This window comes from Tenrec ecaudatus, chromosome 10, assembly GCF_050624435.1.
Source record: "Tenrec ecaudatus isolate mTenEca1 chromosome 10, mTenEca1.hap1, whole genome shotgun sequence".
Lineage (NCBI taxonomy): Eukaryota > Metazoa > Chordata > Mammalia > Afrosoricida > Tenrecidae > Tenrec > Tenrec ecaudatus.
The window spans coordinates 84,959,847-84,973,430 of NC_134539.1; the positions used below are offsets into that span (position 1 = coordinate 84,959,847).

General features: G+C 54.1%; 2 protein-coding genes across 4 annotated transcripts; both read right to left on the minus strand.

Annotated features, from left to right (window-relative positions):
• Positions 1 to 4,712: 4,712 nt before the first annotated feature.
• Positions 4,713 to 10,264, minus strand: KCNAB3 (potassium voltage-gated channel subfamily A regulatory beta subunit 3). Of its 3 annotated transcripts, XM_075559121.1 has the most exons (15): positions 10,186 to 10,264; positions 10,023 to 10,122; positions 8,713 to 8,756; positions 8,594 to 8,631; positions 8,303 to 8,382; positions 7,084 to 7,128; positions 6,958 to 7,002; positions 6,723 to 6,766; positions 6,445 to 6,531; positions 6,178 to 6,263; positions 5,916 to 6,036; positions 5,737 to 5,831; positions 5,489 to 5,609; positions 5,244 to 5,332; positions 4,713 to 4,997 (listed from the first exon to the last, which is right to left on the minus strand). In XM_075559121.1, exons 1-15 carry the CDS (start codon positions 10,262 to 10,264, stop codon positions 4,920 to 4,922), a joined length of 1,152 nt encoding a protein of 383 aa, XP_075415236.1. In that variant the 3' UTR covers positions 4,713 to 4,919. The 3 variants fall into 3 exon arrangements, with proteins under 3 accessions (XP_075415236.1, XP_075415237.1, XP_075415235.1); XM_075559122.1 differs by lacking the exon at positions 6,445 to 6,531; XM_075559120.1 differs by having other exon boundaries at positions 10,023 to 10,264.
• Positions 10,265 to 11,767: 1,503 nt separating this feature from the next.
• Positions 11,768 to 13,455, minus strand: TRAPPC1 (trafficking protein particle complex subunit 1). Its single transcript, XM_075559123.1, has 4 exons — positions 13,233 to 13,455; positions 13,014 to 13,084; positions 12,543 to 12,681; positions 11,768 to 12,248 (listed from the first exon to the last, which is right to left on the minus strand). Exons 1-4 carry the CDS (start codon positions 13,329 to 13,331, stop codon positions 12,120 to 12,122), a joined length of 438 nt encoding a protein of 145 aa, XP_075415238.1. The 5' UTR covers positions 13,332 to 13,455; the 3' UTR covers positions 11,768 to 12,119.
• Between the last annotated feature and the right edge of the window lie 129 nt (positions 13,456 to 13,584).

Sequence of the window (13,584 nt, forward strand, 5' to 3'; positions counted from 1 at the left end):
AGAAGCTGGGGGGAACAGGCTGGAGTCCAAGTGTTAGTTTCACCACTTGCCCAGTTGTGAAATTTTGGACGAGTTACTTAACTTCTCTAGACCTTGGCTTCCTTATCTATAAAATGTAGATAATCATAGGACTGCATGAACTTAGGCATGCCAGGTGCTGAGAATAGCACTTGCCACCCGGTAAACACCTTATCTTTATTAGCTGCTACTATCCTGTGCCACAGCCTAAGTTGCGTTTGCTTTGATTTCTCAACACAATCCCACTCTCCATCTCTCTTGGTCAATACAAACGAGCTTCTCTACATCCATGGCATTTACTGGTTATACTAGGCAAAGTAGACTTTGTTTTATTTTTAATGAAATTGTTAGAAACTCCAAAAACCAAACCAAACTAACTGCCATCAAGCCAATTCCGTCTCAGAGCGATCTCCTGAGAACAGGAGAACTGCTCCTTTGCCTTTCTGAGAATTTAGATATTTACGGAAGTTGACGGCCTCGTCTTTCTCCCAACAGAGCCACTGGTGGGTTCAAACCACTGGCCTTGTGGTGTTAGAACCTAGAGGTATACCGTGAGACAAAAAGTACTTGTAAACACATTGAGGAACTCCAGGGTTGCCTGCATAGTCGGTGGAAGAAGCTAGCTATTCCAGTGATACTCTCATAATTAAAAGCTTCTTTGAAACTTCTCTTTAGAATGATGTTCAAAGGTCTTCCATCTCTTACTATTTTCAACTGGTAAATATTTTTCTCTTACGTTAGATTTGATTATATAAATGCTCCCAAAGAGTGTGACAACCACGGACCTTCCAAGCTTTTAAACCTGCACCTCCGGTAGCCTGTCTGCCACCCATCACTTGTTTGTGTCCAAACAAACCCCTCTTTCGGTGTTTTCTGTCCCATTCTTTGACCAGCTCTAGAAGCCTAGGTATCACCCATGACCCTGCCACTTGCTCTGGCCTTCCTTTCCCAACTCACCACCAAGATTTGTTCATTATGTCTGAAGAGCTTTCTCATTCACCCACTTTTCTCCATCTCTAGTACACCACCCCAGCCCTGGCCGCCATTATCTCTCCTTTGCACTCCAGCAGGGGCTTCCTCGCCAGTCACTCCCCAGCCACTCTGGCTTTCTGGAGGCTTCCCTCCCCACTATGTACAAGTGACCTACCAAGTCTCAATCCCAACCAGGTCCTACCACACATCTCTTCTACTCTTGACCATTTTATTTGACTGCAGCTTGTTTCATGCCCCCAGGTTCCTTGACAATACATCTTTGCTACTTCTCTCATTCAGAAAGGGAGTGCTTGCCCCCTATTTCTTGAATCTAGGAGCTCTGGTGCCATAGTGGTTACTTGTTGGGCTGCTAACCAAGAGGTCAGCAGTTTGAAACCAGCAGCCACTCTGAGGGAGAAGATGGGGTTTTCTACTCCTTGGAGAGCTACAGTCTCGGAAACTCACCATTCTGCCCCTATAGGGTTGCTATGAGTTGGCATGAACTTGATGACAGTGAGTGAGTTTGAGTTCTTGAATCTGGGCTGGCCTGATGACTTGGGCATCCATAGAATGTGACAGAAGTAATGTCTGTGAGGTCTGGTCCTGCAGAGACCTTTGCCCTCTGAATGCTACTCTGTGAGCACCATGTAAGGGAGGAGGTAGTTATGTGACGGAGGCCACAGGGAGAACTAAGGAATTCCAGCCAATAGCACTGTCAGGCACGAGTGAGGTCACCTTGGAGGCCAGCTCAACCCATCTTCCACGGGAACAAAGCCACACGAGTGAGCCCGTATGAACACAGCAGAGGACCCTCCTGGTCAGCTCACAGAATCAAAATTTAAAGTTTAAAAAGAACAAGGTTATGTTTTAAGCCACCAGGTTTGGGAGTGATTTCTTGTATAGCACTAAATAAACTTTATTGTGTTCAGGATAAAAGATGTTGTCTGCTATTGTGAACCCACCTGTGTTTTACAGTCCACTTCCATCCCCTCTCCAGTCCGTCTGACTTGAGAGACCCCTGGTGCGCAGGGTCCTTTGGGTCACATAACCTTTGGTCTCACAAACCTGTTTTCAGCTAAGCAACACACATCTCATCCTTCAGCTCCCGCTGCTGCCTCAGCATGGCAGATACCCACCCGACTCTGGAAGCACCATAGCCTTGGACACGTGGGATTTGTACATGAGTCAGGTTCTTGTCTCTCCCACCAGGAAGCGCCTCAAAGGACGTCCTGCGTCTAGTGTGTCCGCTGGACTCCTGGTAGAGGGTCTAGTGTACAAAGATTCAATAAAGACTTATTATTGAAATGGATGAACGAATAAGGTGACTGATGATCATAGCATTAATGTAGCATTGGAGTAAAGGAAGGATTTGAACAAGTGCTTTTAAAACGACCTCTGAAGGTAATTCCAGGAGAGATTGTGCTTCATCTGTTGAGGAACTGGGGAGGCAGTGATCACAATGAGTGAATGTCCCCTCCGAGGTGACTGACTGTTTCAGGACAATGCTATTTACGATTTATAAATTCTTACACGTTTGCCACAGAACGAATCATGGCTTAGTCATGCATTTTACTTCTTTGTGTTCCTCCACGGTCTTCCAAAGTGAGTGGGAGATGATAAGGGCGGATGGAACTACTCATTAGTTGATCCTGTTGGTTGCTAACCTAGTAAATGGCATGCTGCTGACTTTCTGGTGGGCTTTTTTTGGAAATTATTTTACTCTGTTCTCTCAGCTTTAGGATCAAGGAAGGGTGAAGAGGGGTAGAAGGAAGAAGGTGAGGGTGTAAGGCTGAGAAACTAGTTCTTCCGCGGCCTTGAGATCTTTAAAGATTGTAACTTACTCCACCCACTTTCCGTCCGAGGAAAATCATTCTTTGAGGAAGAAGGGCCCAAATGACTCAAACCCACTGCCTGGTGGGTTAATTCTAAGGACTTGGAGCCATGGAATATAGGACCTAGTTGAGAGCCCTGCTCCACGTGGTTTCTGGGGCTGCCAATCTACAGACGCTGACCGCCTCATTGTTCTGTGGAGCAGTTGGTGGGTTTGAACTGCCCACCTTCCTCTTAGCCATCCATTTGCCATTGGACGGACTCAGATTCCTGGCAGCCCCGTGTATGTCAGGGTGGACATGTACTCCATAGGGTGTTCACTGGCTGCTACTTCAGATGTCAACTTCTGGGCATTTCTTCTAAAGCCCCTCTGTGTACACTGGGGAACCATTCAGAGAATCCACTGGTAATGTGAGGGAGATTCCAGAAATTCGCTAAGAAAGAGAATGAAATGATCATGGATTTTCAGATTCTGGCAGGGTGGGGTAGTGGTGGTGGTGGTGGTAGTTAATAATAATGGATACCAGATGAAAACAAAGTTCTACAATTGATGAAGGCACAACCCTAAACTAGTGTGTGGTTTGGTATGTAAATTCTATATCAGTAAAACTTTTTGTTTTTTAAAGATAATCAGAATTTCCCCACAACCTTTTTGAAGCCCCCCTCATATACTTTTATTTTGTTTTGAACACATCAAAAAAAGAAAAAAAAGAAAAAGCTAGTCAACCAGGTTTCTGGATTCTGAAGAACTGGGAACTGAAGGAAGAAAACAGGCCTGGACCATCAGGTGTCTGGGTTCTTGATGGCAGGTCAATGCCTCAGCCTGAGGGAAAGCTCTCCGACAAACGTCCACTGCCATCATGTTGTCCACGTCATGGAGAAAGCTCCTGTGGGGCCTGTACTAGTCCCAGGAGAAGAGGTGCTGTTCCCAGCCAGAATCCATTCCATCTCACAGTGACCCCATGTGAGAGGGAACTGCCCCGGAGTGGCTTCTAGATGGTCATCTGTATGTATTTCCAGGTTTTGACCCCCCACTGAGCCACCAGAGGACTTGAACCACCAACCTTCAGTTAGCAGGCGAGCTTGTCAGTGTGGCACCAACGGGGCAGAGGGTCAGGTACTTGAAAAGGAGCCCATGTCCCTCACCCCCTGCAACTTCAGACGCAGTGAGGATCAAGCTGAGAGTTTTATTTACAGTTCCCTGGGAAATCTTACACATGAGGGGCCATGGTTATTGCTTTAGGATTATTGCCAGGAGGAAGGCTGCAGCCCCCCCCCCCCCCACTGCCAGGCAAGAAGCCCTGCTCAGGGCTAGTCAGCCCAGCCCCAGTGCCACCTGGGACCCAAAGGCTGTCACTAGTTCCTGTGAAGCACAGCCAACTTTTGCTCCCCAAGTGCCACCTGGCTGCTTCTGCCAGGCCTTGCTACACTTCTGCCATGGAATGTCCCCTCCTTTGAGAGTGCAGTGTCACTCTATCACACAACAATGTGCTCCTAGTTTACAGCCCTCTTCCACCTCCTGGCTGAGAGACGGGCCCTGGATTCCCATCACTTCCCTGCCAGGACCAGCCTGGCGTCCTATGTTGTGGTGTGGGGGATAGGGAGAGAAAGAACCCCATTTCCCGTGGCCCTGGTGACGTTAACTCTCTTATTGGGCACCTCAAGGCCCACTATTGAGCATGTCTGTGCACGTTCCCTGGATCTACTGGATTGCATTTTTTTTCTGGGTCTCGGCGATAAGGGAAGAGAGACGGGAGCGAGACCAGGGCCATAGAGGAGATGACCCAGTAGCTCAAGCCCCGGGTTAGCAAGAAGGCCTAGAGGAGATGCAGCAGGAGCGGGTGGGAGGACTCCTTTCTCTCCCCAGAGCCACCGCGGAAGGATATGGCTTTGTCATGCGTATTGCTACTCGAAGCAGGGCTTAGGTGGGCGGGGCTGCCCGAGGGGCGGGGCTGCCCGAGGGGCGGGGCTGCCCGAGGGGCGGGGCTGCCCGAGGGGCGGGGCTGCCCGAGGTCCCGAGCGGGCGAGCGGCAGCTGCAGGGAAGCGGTGCTCTAGACGCGGCAGGCGTCCAGTTCGGGCTCCCTGCGCCCCCGAAGGACTATTTCTTGGAATGTGCTTTGCTTCCCAAGAGCCCGTCGATTTCCATTACCGTCTGCGGGGTCAGCTGGCTCAGCACCTGCAGGACAAAGGGGTGGTAGAGGGCAGCAGACGCTGGGTGGCTGAAGAAGGGAAGGGGCTGGGGGGCTCGAGGACCCAGGGAAGCAGCCAAGCGGTGCCAGGTGCCAAGGAGTGGCTGTGTCGCCCTGAGACCTGGCCTGCCAAACGAGGTGACCTCTGGGGCCCTTTTGGCTTGGACAGCTAGGCACTGAGCCCTAGGGAGCATACGGGGAGTGCTGCCTACCTGTCCCTGTCCCCAGCGTACCTGTAGGGCCCCTAGGTGTTCTATCAACTGCTCCGCACTGGACACTCCCAGCAAGACGGAGCTGACACCCTCACTTCGGAGACACCACGCTGGAAATGGAGGAGGAAAAAAAGCAACCCAATGGGGCAAGGAGAGCACACGGCCCCCAGAGGTGCCCGAGGATCCAGTCTAGGTCCCACGCCTGATTTAAGCCCCTCCCAGGAGGAGCAGGGGACCTGTGGGGTCCAGCCCTGCTGGTGGCTCACCTATAGCAAGCTGGGCCACCGTGCAGCCCAGCTGGTGAGCCATGGGCAGGAGATCCATGAGTTTGGCCTGTTGCTTCTTGCCATCCTCACTCTGCACCTTGTCCTTGAGCCACTGGTAGCCCTGGAGACCAGGGGGGAGTCAGCAAAAGGCAACTGATGGAACTACCCCGCGGCCCCACCTTCATCGAGCAATCCAGATAGCCCTGCCCCGCCCCGTCCCCTCACCCCCTCCAACCCCACTATCTCACCTTGATGGTGGCCCTGCTTGTATCTGGGACTCGCCCATCATACTTGCTAGTAATCAGGCCACAGGCCACAGGAGACCAGGTGACTGAGCCAACACCTTCGAGGAAGAGGATTTGGTATGAGTAGGGATCTAGGGCATGAGAGCAGTTGGGGGGGGGATGTGGGGGTAAAGGTTGCAAACCAATCTTGTGGTAGAGTTCTGGCAGCTGCATCTCCACCTTCTCCCTCTGAAACAGGTGGTGCTCAGCTTGTTCACACACAGGAGGAATCAGATTGAACTGCCTGGCCATGGAGTAGGCCTCCTGTGTTGGGGTGAGGAGGAGACAGGGTCAAAGCACTCCTTCCATTTCTTCCCACGCGTTCCCCCTGGTCAAGTGGGGTTGGTGTGGTTGTGTGGATAGGGGGGACTGGTCGTGGGGTGGGGGAGGTGAGGGTACACTCACCATGATTTCTGCAGCCCCCCATCGAGATGTCCCCCAGTACAGGGCCAGGCCTTGGTTGATGACGTACGTCATGGCTCGTACAATCTCTAGGCATATGGGAGAGAGCGCGCCTCACTGTCAGATCCCCGGAATCCAGGGGTCCACATTAGCAGTGACCTCCACAAGGCCTTGGGCATTTCAGAGGTTGGTCCCTGGCTTCCTGCCGAGCACGTGGAGGAAGTACTAGGTTTTAAAAGACTGTTTAAGGGGGGGGGTCGTTGGTTTTACCCTCCATGGGACTGTTGGGGTCTGAGCGATTGGCAAAGACGATGTCCACATAGCCCAGCTGGAGCCGTTCCAGAGATCCTCGCAAGCCTGGGGGTGGGAGTGGGGAGTGGAAGGAAAGCCCCTCAGTCCCGAGTTTTCTGAGAAGTCAGACCCTACCTGTTGCCATGACTCCCTCCATCCCATTTCCCCTTGTTCACACTCTCGAATCTAGAACCTCAGAGAACGCTCCTCCGCTTTTCACTACCGAGCCACTTTGGAGTCCCACTCCTAACTCTCACCCTCAATGATGTGTTTGCGGCTCAAGCCCCTCTCGGTTTCGGCCCTGTAGAAAAAGGCATGTCAGAGATGAGGTGTGACAAACCTAGGGAAAAAGGGCTAGCCTAGAGCCATGAGGAACTGGGACTGAACGAGCCCTCACAAGCAGGAAGGGACAGCTGCCCCATCCCCATTCCATCCACCTTCACACATTCTTTGTGCATCTTCCTCCCCAATGGTGGTGGGGCAGCCACTTACTGTCCTCCCCAAAAAATCTTGGTGGTGATGACATAGCTTGATCTCCTGGGAAAAAAGAAACGTAGGAACCAGCAAGAAAGGGAGCACTGAAAGATCAGGTATCAGGACCCCAAAACACAACCTCACCTCCAACCTTTGCTCTTGAGGATGTTTCCTAGCGTTCTTTCAGCCCTGGAAGGAAGACAAAGGGGAGATGCTAACCCTCTGACCCAATCCACAAACACAGCCACTGCCCTCAGTTCTGACTCATGGATCGATCAGTTCCCTTCCATGCCTCCTCACCCTTCCTTTCAACGAACTTCTTTTCTCACAGACTAGGACCTAAGTCAGGAATCCATTATGAACTTGGCCCCATCCAGAACGGAATAAAAGTTGGGCATTGTTTTCCTTCCTTCCTTCATTCCTTCAACAAATACCCATCACCCATCAGCTATACATCGAGTCCTCTTCCAGGTGCTGAAGGGATATAGTATGAGGAAACAATCAGACGGCGGTGAAGTTCCGACCATCTAGGTTGCCTTCCCCCATCTTTGAGCTTCTGAAAAGTTTACCCAGCCTCCAGAATTTTGCTTGCATTCTGCCTCACCCATAAAAATAGCATCTGACTGTCACAGTTTATGGCTGGTCCTTCTTGGCAGCCTCCATAGCTCTGATTGGCTACACCATTATTTCGCACTGAATTTGAGTTATTTTAAGCTGCTAGAGTGGACTATTACTGAAATGCTTTACTGTCGTGCACTTTTTCATATCTCCCTATCTCGTCCGGCAAGCCACTTAGATTGTGGCCTTTCTTGGATTTGTCCCACTCGCTGTACCTGCTCTGTGCTAGGCTCGGTGTAAACGCTTAGGGTGACGTAGGGAGAAGAACCTCACAGCGGAGCAGTGACCAGAGGGTACCAGAACGTGCCCTGGGAGCTCAGGGGAGGGAATAATGGAGGAGCTGATGCTTGAGCTAAGTCTTGAAGATGAGAAGTGTTCGCCAGATCGTGAAGAGACAGGGTTGGGCCATCCCAAATTTTAGCTATTCCCAATGTAGAGCCACAGGTCTATGATGTGGTATGCTATGTTTGGAAATACAGCTTCGAAATCCTCTCATCATTGCACACAGCCGACACCCAGGATGTATGTGTCGGCTCTGCTTTACTCTGTCTGCCTGCACACTATGTCCATTGCCCTCTAAACTAGTATTGGGACTACAATTCCCATCATGCTTCAGGGTCCATCTACTGGAAGGATGGAACGCAGTGTTTTCAGAATTCCCAGGGTTCCTTGGAAGGACAACCCGAATCCTTGGTGTCTTCTCAGCCTTCCAAGTGTAAGTCAGCTCCCTCACCCCCATCCTTACTTTCCTGCTGCGTACACTTCAGCAGTGTCGAACAGGTTTATGCCATGCTCATAAGCCACCGTCAGCACATCCTCTGCTGTCTAGGGAGTTGAGAGGAAAAGTTAGGGTTCAACCACGGACCCCTCTTACACCTCCCTCCCTGTCCATGCCATTGCGCCCCAGCCCTGGTCTCCACATTCTTCCCCCTTTCCCATCCTCCAGCCCAGATCCAAGTCTCTTTCTCCACCTTTTATCTGGGTCTCTCACCCGACCCCACCCCCTCCCCCTGCTCCCAGGCTCCATTAGTTATACCTCATCAGAGATCTGAGACCCAAAGGTGACCCAGGTGCCTAGAGGAGAGAAGCGGGACTTGTGAGCACCATGGGAGACAGCCGCTACAGAATGCCCCCTCCCTTAACCGTCTAACTCACCCAGGCCAAGACAGGACACCCGGAGACCTGACTTTCCTAGGTTCCTACAGGATGCAGAAGAAGCAAGAGGTGGGTGGAGCCCTCATTAAGAACCTAGATTATCCGTCCCAGGTCCTTTCCTCCCAGTCTGAGAAGCCTTCGGAGTGTCTTGGTCCAAAGCGACCAGATCCCGTGGGAGAGCCTCCAGGATTGGAACAGTCGCTGTAAGCAAAACTGAACGAAGCAACGAGTGTTCCCGCAGGGGCCGGGGGGCGGGAGGCGCTGTCCCATGAAGATGTGGCGCCTGCTCTGCGTTTGCCCCTGGTGTTTCTTCCGATGGGGTCTTGGGAGAGATGTGAGTGGCTAGTTTGTGAGAGCAGGTCGCTCTGACCCTGACCCACAGTGCTCCCCTAAAGGCAGATGCCGGGAGGGAAGGGTCAATCAAGTCGCAGGCACACAGGGATGCAAGGGTCCCGAGTAGCTTAAGCAAATGGGAGGACGCACTTGTAACAAACCCAGGTAGGAGAGTCGGTGGTGAATGTGGCCGGTTCCCCCCACCCCCACTCTCTTCTGGAGCCTCACTAACCCAGGGACAACATTCCTCCCCGCGCCCCCTACCAGAGTAGGCAGTCCGCTTCCCACCAAGGCTGCCCCACGGAGGGGATCGGACTCCTCAGGGGACAAAGCCGAGTCAGATCACTCCAGGTGAGATCCCTCCCCTCCCCCCTGCTGAAAGCCCGACCACCCCCCACGACCCCCACCTCAGCCCCAGGTTCACTGAGATGAACTCATCTGCATTTCAGTCCACCTTCCTCTGTCTCTCAGCATGGGGCGGGTGAGATTCACCCACCCCCAAACCCCACTACCCGCGCCCCCCACCCCAAAGGTCTCAGGATATGTAGGGGCAGGAGGGGATAGTATTTGGGTCAGGTTCCCAGAGCTGGCTAGAGCGACACGCCGTTTCCCTCCCTCTCTCGCTTCTCCCCAGGTCGCCAACCCAAGGGCACTGGATTGGGGGCGGGGAGGGGACGGCGCAGCCTGGGAATCCGTGCATCCTCCGCTTCTCTGGGGGGTAAGGAGGGACGCTGAGGGCAGCCCTGGGTCTGACAAGACCCGGCCAACCGTCCCCAAGTTGCTCCGCTGGTCCTCCAGGTACGACGGCGACCAACGGAGGGACCGCAAGGAAGGCAATGCTGGGGGTGCGCCCAAGAGTAGGGACGGAAGCGGGACCTTTTCGGCGAAGTTTGCGGGGACCCTGGAGGCTGGTCCGGGAAATCTCCGGCGTCTGGGAAAGGATGGCGCTGGCTGATGGGCCACCCCCCTCCCCGTACCTGTATTTCATGCCGGTGCTCCGGCCGGTGCTCTCTCGGAGGGCGCCAGAGGACGCTGGGGGCCGCGGGACCAGCGCGGCGCGGGCCTTGGGGCCCGACCCTCCTCCCCCTGGAGGATTCCCGTGCGCCCCGCCGGCCGGCCCGCCATTGCCGCCCCCGGGGCCCGACCGGGGCCCGCACAGACGGTCCTCGCTGCTCCGGCTGCGAAGGTTCTGCTCGGTGCAAGCGATGGACACCTGCATGCCGGCCGGCCAGGGCGGGGAGCGGGGCTCGCTGGGGGCGGGAGACGGGGGGCGCGGGGAAGCCCGAGGGCGCGCGCCCGGGGGCGCGGTGGGGCGAGCCCCCGAGGGCCGGGAGGCGGAGGGGACTGCGGCGGGAGACGCCGGGCAGGAGCAGGCCAGCGGAGGCGGGCTGCTGGAGGTCGCGGGGTTTGCGGCGGGTGGTGGGAGACGCTGGGGGCGCCAGGATATTGGGGTCCAGGGACACTGGCACAGGAACGAGCGGGGGTGAGATGATGGAGGGCAAAGGTCGAAAGTGGTCCTCGGCGGCGAGTAAGAACCTGGCGGCCAGGGAGCCTGGAGCCAGCTCCGCTCGAACCGCAGCGGGACCCGCTAGACTCCCAGCCGCGTCGGCAGCGGGCCCAGCTCATCAACATGCAGGCGCCGCCCCCTCGTTTGCATATGCCCGCCCGCCTCCCCGGCGGAGCCCGCCTCTCGTCAGCCTTGCACGGGATTGCTACTTCAGAATGCTCCAGGGAGCAGGTGCTTTCTCACCCCTCTGGGGTCAGGCAGGGGTAGCTCAGGGGTATTTGACTTTATCTGGTGGGGTGGTGGTTACACGTGGGGTTGTGATCCATATGGTGGGCAGTTCAAAACGCTCTGTGAGACTGGGCTTTCTACTCCTGTGGGTCCTTGGAAACCCACAGGGCGTCACCCAGAGTTAGCATTGACTGGATGACAGTGAGTGAGAATTTGACCTTTATAAGCCCTGGTGGCCCTGTGTGTTAAGCATGGGGCTGATAACTTCCGGGCCTATGGTTCAAATCCTTTAGCGACTCCGAGGGTCTGCTCCCTTAAAGATTTATAGTCTTTGAACCCCTATCCAGGGTCGCTCTGATCCTCGTGACTGAGATGATGCTGGTGGGACCTTGTGAGCAGAGGACAGAGAAGCTGCTAAAACCCTGCCATGTCCAGGTCCGCACTGGACTCTCCTCAGCTTCTAACTAAACAAAACACTCACTGGCTCAAGTCAGGAGCCCTGATGCAGTAGTGGGTTACAGAGTTGGACTGATAACTGCAAGGTCGGCAATATTCTCAGAAACTCCCCGGAGCAGGGCCTCTGACCTGTAGGGTCACTATGAATCGGAATCAACTTGATGGCAGTGAGTTTGGTTTGGTTCACCATGGAGTCAATTCAGCTCCACAGCAACCCCCTAGAAACAGAATTGAACTGCCCTGTGAGTTTCTGTGCAGTAAAGCTCCACAGGAACAAAAAGCCTTCTCTTTCTCCCATGGAGTCACGGCTTGGTTCGAAAGCCTAAACCTGCGGTTAGTAGTCCAAAGCATCATTGACTACCCCACCAGGGCTCCTTTACCAAAGAATTGCCTGGCCTGGAAGATCATGAGTGTCATTTTAGAAACCCATAGGAAGGCCTCTTGGCAGGCCTCAGGGGGTGTGGTCTCTTAGTTCCCACCTTCCTGAGTACATGAGGACCGGGACCACCCATTCAAACGACAAACTTAGGCTGTAGAAAGTAACAACAACTTTATTGTGTGCCTCCCAGAGGGTCAGGACAGGAGGGGATAAGAACTTTCCAGGAAACAGCTGGCCTCTCTTTGCCTGAAAAACTGTGGGCATCACTTGGCAGTGGGGGAAAAAAAATTAAAACAAAAACTCTCCAGGAAAGAGGCTCTGGTTTGGCAATGTGGGGTCCCTTATGGGCATGCTTCCAGTGTTGCAGAGGGCACCAGAGAGTGGGTTACACTGTTGCCCTTGAAGGATTTTGGGCAGGGTGGCCTTTAATGGGACCCTTAGGTAGCACAATTTAGGAAGGTCCTTAGGCAGACACAGAGTCTCTGCAGCGTGAGGGTGCATCCATCAGCCAGCCCTGGCAGAGAAGAAGGGCAGAGAGCGGATGTAGGAGTCCAGTTGGGATCGGAAGAGCTCACTTTGCACAGTTTGGCCCAAAGGGCACAGAGGATTCTTCACCACCAGTTCCACGTACAGCTATGGAGAGGGAGAGTGTTTAGAGCCTACCTTTGGGCATGTCTGTTTCCAATCCCAAATCTAGCATAACCTGGGGGTGGGGTAGGGAATGGGAGGGTATGAGGATACACAAGGAAGGGTCAGTGGAGAAAAACTGAAGATGGGAGTGTTTAAAGACTTAAACAGCCCACAAGAAAATTCTGACTTCATTGAAGATACAGCAGGGTGGGAGTGGGCGTGGAGGGGAGCTGAGAGTCTAAGAGGCCATGGTTGTTGGGGGAACTTTGGGGGAAAACCCCAGGGGCTGGCACTGACCGCACTGTAAATGTGGTGTAACACATCCCGGATGGGTCCCACGCCCAAATCAGTATTCATGACCACCTTGATCCCAGTGGGCGTCTCATAGTAATGGAGTTTGTAGCGGCTAGTTTGGAAAGACAGGAAGCCGTCCTTCCTGCAGAGAACAGCAGGATGTTAAGGGATCGAAGCGAATTTCTCCCAAAGAGATACTTCTGATCCACTCGTGGTGGCTCGTCTCTAGTTGCAGGAACTTGGTTGATCAGAGACACCTCTGTTTGTAGGAGCTGAAATGAAGCCACCTCCCGTCCTCACCTCTCCTCCCCGTAAGTCCCAGGACCTTCAGAGCTCCCCACCGCCACACTTGCAAGCTCCCAGACTCTTATTCCACACTGGGGTTCCTAAGTCTCCTCCTCCAGAAGTTACCCTCACTCCCAAACTCCCAAGGCTCGCCCTCCTCCTCTCGACAACCCTTCCGATTTTGCGTACATGTCCAGCGGGGACATCTTGCTGACAAACGACCGAATAGAGAACAGCATCCCGTACATCAGCTTGTATTCCTGGGGGGAAGAGGTGCAGGATAAGCGCTGTTGTAGAGAGAGATGGGGCGGGTGGGGGCGGGGTAGGGTTTGGAGAGGGGGTCGGGACTGGGAATAATTGTGTTTGGATATCGAGGTCAATGGGGATCAGCCGGGGCCCCTGCGTCACCTCCTCTTTGGGGATCCCCGCTTGCTTCTTGCGGTGCCACTCGCTGTAGTGCAGACATACTCCATTACGGTCAAACAAGTACAGATTGTGGACTGTCATCGATAGGGCCCGGAGTAGGAGCCTCGCTCGGGAAACGTCCCCACTCGGTGGGCTCCGGCTCTCGGCTCAGGACTCTGGTTCAGGTGGGAGGTCTCTCCCCGGAAGCACCGGAAATGCTCCGAGCGCCCGTCTCCGGTCACTTCCGGTTTCTGCGGCACCCCGCCCCAACTCCTCTCGCCAGACTCCGCCTCCTTCCTGGTCGTCAAATCAGGGAGCGCCGGAGCCGCGCACGCGCACTCGGGCGTCGGGAAAG